The following is a 16,139-nucleotide window of genomic DNA, read 5'->3' as shown; positions in this document are numbered from 1 at the left end:
AGAGAGAAAGGCAGAAAGATAAAAGAACAGACAGTGCTACAGAGACCCTGTAATAACTGATGGGCTACTTGGCAGTTTTAGCAACAAATCTCATTTCTCTACTCACCTGTGTTTGTTTCTAAAGCTTCTACCTAAGCACTGTGCTACTACCATCAGCAAGGCCAAGAACAAGAAAACCATGAAGCAGAGACAGACTCCCAGAAAAGGAGAGCCTGAGAGGGATAAGCCAGGAGCTGAGAGTCACCGGAAGAACCGCAGCATCGTCACCAAGTGAGGACCCGGGCCCCAGAGGGCCAATAGAGCACTGCCTCAAAGAAGGAAGAAAAGGGAAGAGGGAAGGTGTTACCGCAGGAATATGTGGAATTGGTGGTGGGGAATGACGGGGACGGAAAAATCACTTAAGTGTGCGTTTTCTGTTTTGTCTTTGAAGTCAGCATCAATGTGTACTGTTCTAGGCTGAGTATCCCCAGAAGTTGGAAGGGTCCTGACAGCCATCGCCTGACTCAGCCTTCTCAGATACTAATGGATGGTGCCAAACCCATAATCAAGGCTCATTTTACTTTCTAGCATGGACAAGCTACACCTAAACTTGACAGAATTGGCACTGACAATGAATCACGTCTACAGTTTCTCTGTGTTTGGACACACTATCTTTCCTTCTGAATATCTCAGTAGCCACCTGGAGGCCAGGCTCAACAGGTATTGCTCTTTCCTTATCTTGTATGTTTGTGTAGTATAGTGGTCCTCAGAGTTGGGTCCTATTAGATTCATCCTGGTGGTCACGTCCTACTGTGGAGATTCTGATGCAGTCAGTCTGGCATAGGTCCAAGCATCTCTATTAAAAGCAAGCAAACAAAAAGAACCACTAACACTATTTAGCTAATTTGATGAACAGCCAGATTGCTAGTGGTTTAGTAGAATGAGCAAAGCCTTTGCAATTGGCAGACCTGTGTTGATAAATTTGGCCATTAGCTAAGATTTTGAAGCATATTATCTAACTTCTTTGAGCCAGTTTATTTTCTCATGAAGTAAGGATAGTGATTTTTACCTTATATAGATAGTTGAGGATTACCTACAATTGAGAATTTGTAGAGAATTAAAATGAATGAGTGCAGAGTATTAAACCTTAGTAAAATATATTCCCTTTCCTCTGCTTTGCCCCTCATTCTATTGACCCCTGAAGCAGGTGGGAAGAACCTTTGTATTGGAATTGGGCATGACAGTCAGCAATTAGGGCAATGGGAAGAATTATTATGAATAATCTTCTGGTCTTCTGTGTTTTGTTGTGGAACATGTGGCTTATTTATTCATTCAGCAAGTGTATATTGAATACCTCTCTGTGTTAGAGGTGCTCTAAAAGCCGTTGGTACAGCAGTATACAAAACATGAAAATCCCTGCTCCCAAGAAACTTACCATCTAGTAGGAGAGATAAAAAAAATAAGATAGACTACGTAGTAGATTAGATAGTGATAAGTACTAAGCAGAGAAATAAAGCAGGAAAGGGAGATAGGAGGTGTGTGATGGTGATGGTGGTTGTTGCAGTCTTAGGGTGGCCAGGGAAGGCTTCCTTGAGAAAGTGACATTTGAGTAAACCTCTGAAGGAGCTGAGAAGGGCACTAGTGGGACTATCAGGGAAAGAGCATTCTAGGTAGAGGAATGCTTTGCAAGTGTAAAGCCTCTGAGGCGGAAACTCACCTGCCATGTTGAAGGGACATGGAGGAGGCCAGTGTGGCTGCAGCAGAATGAGCCTGGGGGAGGCTGGTAAGACGTGGGGGTGGAGGTCGGGAGTGGCAGATGGTGCAGGTGCTTATCTGTCATTGTAAAGGCTTTGGCTTTTTTTCTGAGTGAGATGGGGAGCCTTGGCAGGTTTCGAGCAGGGCTGTGTTAAGAAACTTTGAAGTAGTATTTCACTCCAGGGGCCTTTGTGGGGGCAAGGACAGAAGCAGGGAGACAAGTTGAGCCTGTGTTTTGATTGTATGAGACGCAGACTTATTTTTCAATTAGGTTTTGCTTGGATGAAGTAAAATGAGTTTGGTTTCATTATGTACACGTTAGCCGTATGGAAAGAAGTGTCTCAGTTGCATACACAATGTTAGGAAGATGACAGTTTGATAATCGACCATTTGCAAACCTTCAGAAGCTTGTGGCAGTTTAGGCCGTGGAGGCAGCATGGGTGTGATATTCAAGTTTTCCTAGCATATCTCTGATGCCTGTTGCACTGACCTCAGTTCCCAATGTCCCAAGGTTGGCCTAGAAGTTTGGCCTTGATGAAAACTATAATAAGTTAGGCTTGCCCTCAACCTGTCCCTTTTGTATTATTATATTTCCCTCAAGTGGTACTTGAGAGTCTTTTCCTTTTTATCTGCCAATAGGCCTTCCATGTTCCCTTCTCCTTCCCTGTCATAAACATTTTTCCAAAAACACAAAAACTTCCAAATATCTATGGCTTAAGTAAGACTGGGGTTAACTCATTCATACTGAGGTTCAGATAACTGACAAAGGCTATCTCTTTCCCCAGCGTTTACATTTTAATAAGGAAAAAAACCTTTTAGTTAAAGGGCTGACTCTAATTGTGAAATCTCTGACTTGGCAAAGGTATTTTGGAAGGGGTTGGAGGTCCGGGGGGTGAGGAGTCTTGCTGACACGCCCCTACAGTAGTATAATGGAGACAGTCATCCTGCCCTTTCTAAGGTTAGCTGTCGTGCATGCCAGCCAGATATGCTGTCTGTCTAGCCCTGGTGTCCTGAGGCCACTCGGGATCACGCTGTACTTCCAAGTATTTCTAAGAAGTGGTTTTCCATTTCTACAAGGGTTAGAAATAATTCTTTCCAAGGAGAGGAGATAAATACCGATACAACAAGGCAGGTGGTATGAACTCTCAGGTAGAGTTAGATAGAATTTGGGAATCTAGGTTTTTTTTTTTTCTTCTTTTTGAGATAGTGTCTCATTCTGTTGACCTGGGTTGAGTGCCATGGAGTCATAGCCCATAGCAACCTCAAATTTCTGGGCTCAAGAGTTCTTTTTGCCTCAGTCTCCAGAGTAGCTGGGACTACAAGTGCCTGCCATAAAGCTCAGCTAGTTTTTCTGTTTTTAGTAGAGATGGGGTCTCACTGTTGCTTAGGCTGGTCTTGAACTCCTAAGCTGAGGCGATTCACCTGGCTTTGCCTCTCAGAGTGCAAGGATTATAGTAGTGAGCCACTGTGGGAACCCAGGTTTTTTTTACTACCTGACCCAGTCTCTTCAGAGGAGGCGGAAAAGTTTGATTGAATGCTACTGGGCACAAGTCCCAGCTCTTCTACTGCCAGTTGTGTGGTCTTCAGCAATGATATTAGTATCTCTGTGTTTCAGTTCCCTCATCTGTAAAATGGGGATAATGATTGTTCCTACCTTATTGGGTTGTTGTGACGTTCCAATGAGATATGTGCAGTAACAAACATCACAGCACAGCTCCTGGAACACAGTACATGCTCAATACTTGTTACTGTGTTCGAGCGTGATGATTGTCATTATGATTTTTGTACCCTCAGAGCCATTGTGTGGCTGGCTGGCTACAATGCTACAACCCAGGAGATCGTAAGGCCTTCGGAGCTGCTGGCAGGACTCAAAGCATACATCAGTTTCATACAGTCACTGGCCCAGTTTTTGGGTGCAGACGCTTCCAGAGTCATCCGCAATGCCCTCCTGCAGCAGACACAGCCACTGGACTCCTGTGGGGAACAGACCATCACCACTCTCTACACAAACTGGCCAGTATATCCTCTCCTCCTGCTTCACCTCTTTGTCAGTGCCTTTTCCTTTATACAGTCAGACCTCAGGGCCCAAACATTTTGGCTCCCAGGGTCATATGTAGACCTCCTGATGGAGGCTTGTTTCTGTTTGAGGATTGAAACAATAACCTTGGGCAAACCCAGATCCCCTTTTGTCCACTGCTGAGTTTCCTCCTAACCTTCAATGTAACAGGCATTGACCTACCTGTAGTTATTTAACCTTTTCTCTCTCTCTCTCTCTCTTTTGTAAAAACCATTCTTCCTACCATCATCTCTCTACAATACTATCTCCTTGTCTCCAGACAAGACCATGTCATAGTAGATTGTTCTTAACAGAGAAGTGGGCTTCCTCCTCCAAACTGGAAAAGGTGGAATCAGCAATTTCCTTTGAGATTTTAAGGAACGAAAGGAACTGGATTCCTGCCTCCCCAAGCCACTGGGTGGCGCTTTTAACCCAAAATCAGCTCGGTAGAAGCCGGGCTGCAAAGAACCCCTCCTGAGTAAGGGGAAACAAAATTTGCAAATCCAAAAGCCATCAGGGGTCAAGCAGATAAAGGAATGGATGGGCTAAGTAGGGACCTCTAAAGAGGACAGCCACCACTGAGTGCCACCTGATTGCCCCACTAAATTCTTATTTTTTTTAATGTGGAATTTGTTTCAAAAATTTGATAACTGATTCTCCATCAGTTCTAAAGATTCAGCCCCTCTTCCCCTTTGTCAGCCATTTAACATTAAATTAAAAGGAAAAAAGAAACTCCCCATTTGACAGCTGGGTGTGGCCCAGTGGTGGTTAGCTTGTGATGTCTGTGAGATGCAGACTCAGACACAGAGCTAGTGCTTGGGAGTGCAGGGATTGGTGTAGCCCTCCTCTGCCAACACTGGCTGGAACCCAGCCCCTCAAAGCTTGCCCAGCGATCAGGAGGGAATATTTGGAGGCTAGATGACCAGACACCCATTGGTTGTCTCTCTACCCAGGAGGTTTGACTTGAAACTGGCTTTCAGGATCATAAGTCCTCAGTCCAATTATTCTCGTTGGAGAGATTGAGGGTAAATATATTTCAGAGGAGCCCAATTAGTAGGAACTTTTTCTTGCTAGGTTGAGGCTGTGAGGGTAACTACTGGAAAGGAACAGGGGCTGACAAAGAGGGGTGCACACCATCGTGCTGGACAGCGCAGCAAAATACTCTGCAGAGTAAAGGCAATGTGGAATTGTACTACTGCCAGTTGTTTTGACCCGACAGCTTGGGGTGTTAAAGTTTTGTGCTGTCTTCTTTGAGTCTCTTTTCTCCAACCCAGACTTTAGCAGAGTTTCTCTTTCCAAGCCCAGCGGTAGCAGTAGGGAGAAGGGATTGGACACTAATCTTCTGTGCTTTCTTGGTCATACCTGTAGGTATCTGGAAAGTCTGCTTAGACAGGCAAGCAGTGGGACCATTGTCCTCTCTCCAGCCATGCAGGCCTTCATCAGCCTCCCCAGAGAGGGAGAACAGAACTTCAGTGCAGAGGAGTTCTCTGACATCTCTGGTGAGCTTTTCCCCTCAATTGAATAGTCCAGCCCACAGACCCTTTGGAATTCTCCTTCCTTCCCAGCGGCCCCTTCTATCCTGAATATCTCTGCCAGCCTCTATCTTAAACACAATAAAAAGAGAGGCCTAGAATTGTAAGGAGTGGCCTGGCACTTGAAGGTGAAGAGGGAAAATGGGAAAGTGAGGGGAGTTTGGGAGTTAGAGGGCTCAACTCATTGAAGGGATTGATTCTTCAAATGGTAGTAAATGGTTAGTCTCCATTTCCACCAAGAATAAAAGAATAGGAGATATAGCAACGGGTGAAGGATAAAGTGTAAGGAGAACAGTCTCATGCTTGGAATTATTTAACTGTGGTCTGATGTCATAGCACCTTCTTCCTTGGACATAAATTTTAGAGCCTTAGCCAAGGTTTGGATTGCTGATGTTTAATAATGGCAATGATAAGATGATCAATGACATTTATTATGGGTTGAGTTATAATAAATGTTTATGCATATTAACTCCAACCTCACAACAGCCTTGAGGTAGATACTCCTATCCCCATTCTTCAGACGAGGATGCTGAGACACAGAGAGTTTAAGTAGCCTAGAAGCTGGGTGCTTAGCCAGTACGCAATGCTGCTTTCCAGTTTACAGAAAGCTTTTGTTTCTTGAGGTTGTGGGTAAGGGCTATGTAGTGAATGAATTATGAAGCCATTCCCTTTTTAAAGAAGGCTTGAAACCAGACAGATCCCTTTTAATATATTTGTTTTACCTACTGACTGATTCATAAACTATCCTATTTTTTTCTCCTTCCTCTCACCTCTGTGTAAACCATGGATGCTGCATGGTGTCTGGACAGGCAGAGATGTTCCCGTGACCCTGCCCTCTCCAGTCTTCTCCTACTTTGGGGGTGGTGGTGGTAAAAAAAACTAGAGTACATAATTCTGTTGTCTAGTTCTACCTCCTCCCCATCATCACGCCCCCATCAGTAAGCTGACCCTACTTCTTACTTGCTGGAGGTTTCAGATGTCCTCTTCTTATCAGCTCTCCCACAAACTGTAGGCAGCCTCTAAAATCAGCTTGAGGTCTTGCTGACAAATGACAAGCAGCAGGAGGTAATAATGCTCATTCCCCCTTCTACCACCCCCACCCCAATTTCTCTGTGTTGCCATGGTGATGGGGCAACGCTACTACAAAAATAGATAGTTGGAAAGAGAAAGATGCCCTTGGGTGACTAGCCAGGGGTAGAGAAGACTGGGGTAGGGAGGTCTGGCAGGTCTAAACCGGTAGATCAGTGTGTCTCGTCTCCATCAGCTCCATGGTAGGCGATGCAGCCCCTCTTCCCCTATGTCAGCCATCTTAGCATCATCTAAATTGATGAGTTTGAAAATCCTTTTGGGGCTCTCAGCTTAGTTCTTTCTACTGTCAATAGGTGACTCTAAAAATATCTAGTGTCTACTCTGGACAAGGCTGTGTTTCAGCTGCTGTGACCAGTTCTACTTCTCTGTCATTGGTGGAGGTGGAGGTCAACTTGTCCTGCCTTCAAAGACTGATTCAAAAGAAGCCTTGACTTCTTTTTCTCTCTGAACTCTTATTAACAATATTGAACTTGCCTTTCTTCTACTGGTCTCTTTTTGTTGTTACTTCTGGTTTTTCATGGTTTTCCCTGCTGGGATGGCCCATAGCCAAAGATCATAGCTACAGCTCTCTCTTGTCTGAATGTGTCACTGCAGGAGTGTTTCCAACATGGGATTTCCCCACACAGGTTTTATTTAATTCACAGAAGGCTGGAGCAGGCTGGGGAGTGAGGGATAAGGCACTGGGGCAGATGAAAGGGAAGAAGGATTTAGAGGAAAAAAGAACTGGGACTCTGGGGATGTGTGTTGATTATGAAAAAAGAAAAGGTGGCTCAAGAAAAGGGAAATTTGGACAGTGCAGTACTAAGTAAGGGAAAGGAAGGGAGAAGCATGCAAAAAGCCAGACCTTAGGTGAGGAAGTATCTTCTGGGACACATAAAGGGCAGTAAGGCATTCCACTATGTCCTGGTACCTGTAACACATGTGGTTAAGTGACCTTGGACAAGTGCTTACCCCTCTCATCTATAAAACCACAGCCATAATGCCCGTGCCACATACCTCAGAGGGCTTTTTTTTTTTTAATTTCAGAATGTGGCTCGGTGCCTGTAGCTCAGTGGCTAGGGTACCAGCCACATTCACCAGAGCTGGTGTGTTCGAACCCAGCCCTGGCCTACCAAACAACAATGACAACTACAACCAAAAAATAGCCTGGCATTGTGTCGGGTGTCTGTGGTCCCAGCTAAGGCACGAGGATTGCTTAAGCTCAAGAGTTTAAGGTTGCTGTGAGCTATGGTGCCATAGCACTCTACCCAGGGTGACAGCTTAGAACTCTGTCTCAAAAAAATTTTTTTTTCAGAATGTCACCAGGTACACATATTTGTTTGGTTAACATACTTTGTTTTTGTACAGATTGAGTCAAAGTTATACAAGTAGGTATGCCCTTCACCCAGACAGTATCTATTGTACCCAAAAGATGGGAATTTATCTCCCTCTGCCTGCCTCCCCCAGCTTGATTTTCATTGAGATTGACTTCCATATGTGCACTTAAGTGTTGGCTGGTCAGTTCCAATTTGGTACTGAGCACATGTGCTTGTTTCTCCAGAGGGCTGTTAATAATTATCATCATAATAAACCCTTATTCATGTATACTTAATAATTTTCTAAGATTTTTATATGTGTCTTATTTGTTAGGACATCAATTCTGTGAGGTATTCATGGCAGATATTAATTTCTTCCTTCTACAGAGATATAAACTGAAGCTCAGAGAGGGACAATGACTTATTTAAGGCCCTACACCTAGTATAATAGTACAGCCAGTACAGCCAGAATAAAACTCGGGTAGCACATAAAGGGACTTGGGAAAGTGTAGACTCTTAGAAGAGTATAAATAGTTAAAATTTGGTAAGTGTTGGTGTGAGTACTGTTGGGGGAGATGGTGAGTGTCCCATGGCAGACTGGACCTGTCACCCAAATAGATTTCAGGCCATTTATTGCTCTTTGACTTTCTGTTTCCTTTCTTTGCTAAAAAACATTTTATTTATTTGTTTTTCAGACAGAGTCTTGCTCTGTCATCGTGGGGAGAGTGCCATGGTGTCATAGCTCATGACAACCTCAGACTCTTGGACTCAAGAGATTCCCTTGCCTCAGTCTCTTGAGTAGCTGGGACTACAGGCACCTGCCACGCTTCTGGCTAGTTTTTCTATTTTTAGTAGAGACAGGAACTCACTCTTGTTCATTCTGGTCTCAAACTCCCGAGATCAGGCGATCCTCCCACCTCGGCCTCCCAGAATGCTAAGATTACAGGTGTGAGCCACTGTGCCCAGCTTGGAGAACATTTTCAATGCGCAAATTACCCTATAGCTGTTGTGTGAATGCTCCAGTGCCTTCTGAGTCCCACCAGGGACCTCTCTGTTCCAGAGATGCGGGCCTTGGCCGAACTCCTGGGCCCCTATGGCATGAAGTTCCTGAGTGAAAACCTGATGTGGCATGTGACCTCTCAGATTGTGGAGCTGAAGGTACTGTGGACACAGGTCCCACCTGGGGAGTGCAGGGGTAGGTCTTGGAGACTGGGGGAAGATGTGACATTGGTTTTCTTTTCTTGCACAATGTCTTTGTGTTTCTGGGCTGCAGAAGCTGGTGGTGGAGAACATGGACATCCTCGTTCAGATCAGATCCAACTTCAGCAAGCCGGACTTGATGGCCTCTCTGCTGCCCCAGCTGATGGGTGAGCATCTTCCGCTTCTGTGAGAAGGAACTGTGGGAATAGCATTGTGAATGACAGTTTTTCAGGGATCTGGCAGCTAGGCTGGGTCTGAAGAAGCAAAACCCTCACTGTTCTCCCAAGGGCTCTACTCTAACACTATTCTTTCTCCTCAGGGGCTGAAAATGTGCTGAAGCGCATGACCATCATTGGTGTCATCCTCAGTTTTAGGGCCATGGCACAAGAAGGACTTCGGGAGGTGAGCTGGGGTGGAGTGAGGCTGTCACAGAATCACAGACGCCTGTGGGTAGGGTTTGTAAGAGAAGTTGTGGAAGAGGTTGGTGAGTGTTGAGAAGCAGCAGCTTAATCTGGCAGAGGTCTCAGAAGATCCTGAGGGAATAGAAGAACTTAGGAAACCCAGAGGTCTGAGGAGTGGGACGGCTTGAAAGCTGGCTAGGTTCTCATCTAAGTCAAGCTCTTTTTTGTTTCCACCTGTTTTGGAAGGCACTGGTTGGTCTCTGTCCGGTAGACTCATTTGTCTTCTCTTTCCTCCAGGTTTTTTCCTCCCACTGCCCATTTCTTATGGGTCCCATTGAGTGCTTGAAGGAGTTTGTCACTCCAGACACAGACATCAAGGTATGGAGGAGTCAGAGCGGAAGCTAAGAGATTTTTGCTGTTGAAAAAGGATGTCACAGCTGGGCGTGGCGGCTCACGGCTGTAATCATAGCACTCTGGGAGGCTGAGGCGGTGGATAGCTTGAACTCACAGGTTTGAGACCAGCCTGAGCAAAAAATGAGACCCTTATCTCTACTAAAAATAGAAAAACTGAGGCAAGAAGATCACTTGAGCCCAAGAGTTGGAGGTTGCTGTGGGCTATGACACCACAGTGCTCTCCCCAGGGCAATAGTTTGAGACTGTCTCAAAAAAAAAAGTAAAGCAAAGAAAAAGGATGTCGCTGAAATCTTGGTGGGGGGGGAGGGAGAGAGGGCTCTGAAGAATACTATAGGGATAAGGGCCACGATTGAATAGGAACACTGATTAGACAAATCTTCTGGGAGGGAAAGAGCAGAACTGGGGAGACTTGAGGGGGAAGGAGGGAGCTTGGGAAAATCCATGGGGCTACATTAGTGGAAGGAGAGGGAGTAGATTTTCACCTGAAATGAGCACTGTGGAAATTAGATGCCAAACAAGTCCCCTGTTAGTCAGGAGCTTAGGTACTTTTTGTAAGATTTGTTCCTTCTGTTCCCACCCACCATTTCTGCGCTCAGAGTTTCCTTTCTTATCCTGGTCTTTTCAACTTTCTGGTTCTCTCTGTCTGCACAGCCTGCCTCAGGCTCCCGTTTACTACAGGAGAAGAAAGGGTTGGAGAAGGGCTTCTGCAGACAGCCTAAGTTAACATCCTCACTCCCCACCCCTCCCCCACTTTTGAATCATCTTGTCTTTTGAATCATCTGGAACTAACCAGTGTTATGTAGGAAATACAGCCAAAGCCTGGGAACCAGGACCTTCAAACACATAGGGCAGGCTACTTCACCTACAATTGATTTCTTTAATGGAGAGAGGCCTGTGATAAGAGGAAACGGGTTAGCAGGAAGAATTAAAGCTAGATGTTAAGGAAAACATCCTTACTCTGAGATCAAAAGAGTTATGAAATTTCTTTCTGTCTAAAATCATAGCAGGGTCAGGTGGTCATGGAGGCAACGAGGGCTGATGTTCCACCATGCTGGCTGCTCCCCCGGATGGTCTTTGCTTTGAAACTGAGCTTGGGTTCTGGCAGTTGCTGATGTTGGGCCCAATGCTCTAGCCTGTCAGCAGCTTGTCTGGCTGATACCTTCTGGGCAGCTCTGCTTTTTAGGCTCTGTTTGCCTGTGAAAATAAGCAGGTAGGGATGGAGGGAGGATGGCCTGTCCATCAGAGAAGCTGTTACTGCCGCAGGGAGGAAAGAAGATTAAGAGAAGGGGAAATAAGGCCCCTTCAATCACTTCTTTCTTCCTCCAGAAAACCACAGGTCATGGACCAGGTCCCTCGTTTCTTAGGCATGGTTGCCACAAACTGAGTCACGCAGGTCGCATGGGATTTAAATAAAAGGCAGAGCAGAAGCTGGCCAAGGTTTGGCTTCTGTGTCGGTACCACAGGCAATGTGTGGGTCTGCTGTTACGTCTGTGGCATTCTTGGCAGATGGCTTAGTTGTCTAGTATTGAAACAATTTTCTTGTTCTCTCAGAACATTTTGAAGTTTTTTTGTTTTTTTTTTTAAATCTCAAAAGAGATTTGAGAACTTGGTGTGGGAGTCAGGCTACGACCTGGGACCCTGATTCTAAGTACAATGAGGGATTCCGGTGCCAGTCAATATTTATTAGTTGCCGTCTCCGTGCTCAGCATTGTGTAAAATACTAGTGAGGAACAAGAGAAATGCCAAGTTCCTGGCTTTAAGATAAAGGAAAAGGAAGGAGAAGATGGATGACATTTACTCTCTTAGTCACTGGGTAGATGTTTTACACACGCCATCTAACTTAATCTTCACAACAACTCTATGAGGTGAGTAGTATTATCCCAGTTTTACAGATGAGAAAACGGGCTCAAAGAGGTTAAGTAACTTTTAGCCAAGGTCACACATTGGTAAGTGGTGGTTGCTGGGATTTGAACCTAGATCTGTCTACTCTGAAGCTTTTATCTCCCATCACCATGACATGAGGTTTTAAAAAATTATCTGTGTGGTGAGGCCTCTAGAACTCAGATAAGAAGGTGAATCTCAGCTGTTACCTGAAAAATAACCAATACTAGAAGCTGTGTGCAGTCAATGCTGAATCAGTGGTACCAGTTTAAGAAGGGGGAGATGGGTTTGGGCTGAAGCAATCAGGGAGAGCTTCATAGACAATATGAGATTTGAGCTAAGCCTCAGGGATAAGCACTATTTTAATGTAAGTAGAAGAGAGGAAAGGTTGTGAACCAGAGTATAGAAGAAAGAAAGAAAGAAATCTGTAGTCTGGGGACAGTGAATAAATTAGCCTGGCTGCATTGACTGAAGGAAGCATTTAGGGAAATAAGGTAAAAAAAAAAAAAATTAATCTGTCGTATGGAGTACCCTGAATGCCAAGCTTAAGGCATTTGGGTTTTTTCCCATCAGGTTAGAGAGAGCTATGAAACGAATATCCAGAAAAGATGTAGTACACCAAAAGTTTAAAAATCCGTGATCCAGGAATTCCTGATCCAAGAATCTTGTAGTTTCTGCCAAGCACCTCTGTCCTGGGAATCCTCTCTAGAATTTTTTTTCTTCCTTACCAGGTGACTCTGAGTGTTTTTGAGCTGGCATCTGCTGCAGGGGTGGGCTGTGACATTGACCCAGCCTTGGTGGCAGCCATTGCCAATCTGAAAGCTGGTAAGATTGGCGGAAGGGATCAAGGGAAGGTTTGGGCTCTGGTTTTGGGTGGGAAACCTTTATTTGGGATGTGAATTCAGAGGATATAAACTGGGAGCTGGGGAAAAACCTAACTTCCAGAAAATACAGAGGCAGTTTAGATTTTGCTTCAGGTTCCAACTAATTGATCTACCAATTGGCTAAAAAGTAGTAAGCAAGAGTCTGGTGCTCAGGAAATGCCCAAAGAACTTAACAACCCATTTGGGGAAATAAGATTAAAGCAAAGGAGGCAATGAAAGAACAATACAAAATAGTGTATTCCACACTACGCTGTTGCTATAGCACCTCCAAGTGCCCCTTGGAGATCTTGTGTTCTCTCCTCCTTGTAGTCACCTTGACACATTCACTTCTTCCCCAGACTCACATGTGTCTCTTATAGTTTCCATTATACATTTCCTCAGATTAGCACAGTCACACTTGTACACACTCAGAATAGGATGGACCAAGGGACTGGGATTAAGTCCTTTCCCGCTTGCCAGACTCACCCCACTTCTCTCCTGTCCTGTGAGAACCTTTCCTCTCCCTCCTGCCCCTCTACCCCATCAGGCAGCTGACAGGTGTCCTTGATGGTGTCAGCAGAACCCTTGGCTGAGAGTTCTCCCTATTATCAGGGGAGGCCTCTAGAAGTCAGGCCCCTCACTCTAAATCAATGATTTTCAACTGGTGCGCTGTGAAAAAATTTAAAAGATTATTAATTAAGTTATTTTTGAAAGAAGTTCAAAGCACAGTAAGTATATTCTTTTATTCATTCTTTTTATTTTTTGTTCAACACAATTTAAGTGTACCACAGATGTTTAACTATAGGTTCAGTTGTGCCGTGAGATTAAAAAAAGTTGAAAAACACTGCTCTAGGTGGATGCTAGTTGTATCCCCGTCAGTGGTAAAAACTCGCCTGTGGTGCTTTGTGACGTGTTTTCCTAGATACTTTCTCATAAGATCCTCATGGCAATTCGGTGAAGTAGGCCCCCTATAGATGATAACTATTTGCTGACTTTATTTACTTTTTCTCTTTTGCTTTTTCCCTATCACCAGATTCTTCATCCCCTGAGGAAGAATATAAGGTGGCCTGCCTGCTCTTGATCTTCCTTGCTGTTTCCCTCCCACTCCTTGCCACTGACCCTTCTTCCTTGTATAGCATTGAGAAGGATGGTAAGTAAGAAGTAGGTTTGAAAGACCTGAGCTATTAAGGTTAGCATCCCGGGGTTGGGGGAGGAGACAGAGACACTTATTTGGAAAGTATAGACTTCCGACCCAGGTGTAAAGTTCTATGTCAAAAATTACTTGAGAATGTACTATGCATAAAATTCTGTTCCAGGGAGATATCATAGGAATACCCTTCTCCCAATCCCAACATGCCTTCTTGTCCTTGTGGTGTCAAATGGGGGTGGCTCAACCTAAAAAAAATGAGCATTTATTGGTTGGGGTCAGCCTGGGGCAGCTCACTTAGTCATTTCCTTTTTTTCTCTCTCCTATATCAATAATAACCAAGGATACAACAACAATATTCATTGTTTGACCAAAGCCATCATCCAGGTGTCTGCTGCCCTCTTCACTCTCTACAACAAGAACATTGAGACTCACCTCAAGGAATTCCTAGTGGTGAGTGGGTCTAGGTTACAGGGGATGGAAGATTGCAAAGGGCTGGAATTGGTTTGACTCAGATCTGTAGTCTGTTATTGTTGAACAGGCTTTGGAGGCTAAGCTCCCACTTAATTCATTCCACGGTGAACAAGCTATTTCATAGCTGTAGTGAAAGGCTATTCTGTGCAAGCCAGGAGTTTCTTCTAAATTCCATAACGGCTGGTGTTTCAGCCTCTGACTGAATATTTGGAAACATCATTGGACAAAGAGTCAGAATATCTGAGCTATAGTTCTAGGTCTGCCACAAAGAAGTGTATGACCTCTGAAGACCCAAACTTTTGGGGCTCCAGTTTTTTCATTTATGAAATAGATTAAATGGAATCCATGGATGTTGGTATATATCAGAATATCCTGGGGAGATTGTTAAAATACTGATTTCTGATTTTTTTACATCAGACTTACTAAATCAGAATATCATAGGGTAAGTTCAGGCTTCTGTGTTCTTACTAAAGTCTTTAGGAGATCACATGCATGTTAAAGTTACAGAGTTTTATACTCTTTCTTTTTTTAACAGACAGTCTCTTGAGACCTGTTTAAAAAAAAGAAAGAAAAACAGAAACAGTCTATTTCTCTGTTGCCCAGGCTAGAGTGCAGTGGCATCATCGTAGCTCATTGTAGCCTCAAACTCAAGCTAGTCTCCTGCCTCGGCCTCCCAGATAATTTTATTTTTTTGTAGACCTGAGGTTTCTACTATTTTGCCCAGGCTGGTTTTGAACTCTACCGTAGCCTCCCAAAATACTGGGATTACAGGCATGAACACCACACCCAGCCTAGTTTTATAATCAGTAAGGCTTTTTCTAACTCTGTACTGCCAGTCAAAGACTAGTTCTTAAACTTTAGTGTGAATCAGAATCGCTTAGAGAGTTTCTAATTCAGTAGACTAGAATGGGGCTAAATAATTTACATTTCCAAGTTTTCAGGTAAACTTGATGCTGTTTATCTTGGGATCTCACTTGGAGAGCCACCAGTCTAGATTTCTAGGGACTGAAGCTTACAAGCAGGCAGCCAATTGCATTGTAGGTTATGTCCAATTCATTTGAAAAATCCATTAAAAAGAATTTAGCCCAAGTTTGACTCCCTGTAATTATCACCATTGATCTCAGTTTTGCCTTTTGGGAAAATACAGAATGAATGATCTATTAATATTTCCATAGGTGAAAGAGGCCCTAGAATTTTCCATTCTAAATTTCCCATGGGGTAATCCTGTTCATAAACTTCTGATACCTGGTTCATTACCCACTGCTTGCTTGAGTGTTCTCAGTAATAGGGAACTTATTTCTTTGCAAAGCAAGCTCCCGATTTAAGAACTGGGGCCTCATCTATCTTTTCCCAGGAGGAAACAAAGCAGATCATACTGTTCTCTCAAGAATTATACCCTTGTCCCGAGAAGTACGTTATCAGGGACCATAAGCTTAGGGAGAGGAGGGTCTCTGTGCAAGCTGGGAAAACCAACCAGATATACCTGGCTCTGAGCATCTTAGCTATAAAGAGGATTCATACCAGATCTCTAGAATAGGGTGAGATGGAAATTTCCCCCCCTTTTCCCTTTTATCCTTATTTGTGACATACAGGTAACCTTGGCCTGGGATTCAGTGAATCTTATTTTTTCCTCTCTCTTTGATCTGTTGTGAGCCTGGAGGTGAATGGAGATGACAGGCATTTGGGAGTTGATAGGAGGAGAATACCAAGAGCATGTGTCTGAACTAGAGGCCCAGCTCTGTTGGGGTGGGGAGTCAGCTGTAAACAGCCTGATGACAGGGGCGTCTGGAGGCTGCCCAGAAAAGAGAGATTAATCTCCCAGCATACAGCCTCACCTGCCTTTGTTCTAGGTTCTTTCCTTGCTCCTTGCAGCCTCCTCCCAGCACCCCCCGGCAACCTCCTGTTGTCTGCCTTGGTAGGCCAACGGGATCCAGGCTGGTTTGCAGGCAGTGTGTGTCTCAGAAACCTGGGGATTGGCTATTGTCCCCTCCCCCCCAGGTTTCAGGAACATCCTGGCACTTCTCAACTCTCTTCCTTGATCATTTCTTGACTT

At 44.4% G+C, this 16,139-nt stretch overlaps 1 protein-coding gene across 1 annotated transcript in view; it reads left to right on the top strand.

Moving 5' to 3' along the window:
- The window catches only part of NCKAP1L (NCK associated protein 1 like), a 54,056-nt gene that overhangs the window by 31,736 nt on the left and 6,181 nt on the right, over positions 1 to 16,139 (top strand). The window contains exons 19-29 of the mRNA XM_053557377.1: positions 125 to 270; positions 568 to 699; positions 3,529 to 3,747; positions 5,159 to 5,289; positions 8,767 to 8,864; positions 8,980 to 9,073; positions 9,226 to 9,308; positions 9,605 to 9,685; positions 12,334 to 12,427; positions 13,499 to 13,615; positions 13,956 to 14,065. Coding sequence (XP_053413352.1) covers positions 125 to 270; positions 568 to 699; positions 3,529 to 3,747; positions 5,159 to 5,289; positions 8,767 to 8,864; positions 8,980 to 9,073; positions 9,226 to 9,308; positions 9,605 to 9,685; positions 12,334 to 12,427; positions 13,499 to 13,615; positions 13,956 to 14,065 — 1,305 coding nt within the window. The remainder of the gene's footprint in view (positions 1 to 124; positions 271 to 567; positions 700 to 3,528; positions 3,748 to 5,158; positions 5,290 to 8,766; positions 8,865 to 8,979; positions 9,074 to 9,225; positions 9,309 to 9,604; positions 9,686 to 12,333; positions 12,428 to 13,498; positions 13,616 to 13,955; positions 14,066 to 16,139) is intronic.

The sequence above is a fragment of the Nycticebus coucang genome, chromosome 12, assembly GCF_027406575.1.
Source record: "Nycticebus coucang isolate mNycCou1 chromosome 12, mNycCou1.pri, whole genome shotgun sequence".
NCBI lineage: Eukaryota > Metazoa > Chordata > Mammalia > Primates > Lorisidae > Nycticebus > Nycticebus coucang.
Note: the sequence above shows the minus strand (reverse complement) of the source record. Positions and strands in the feature narration are given on the sequence as shown.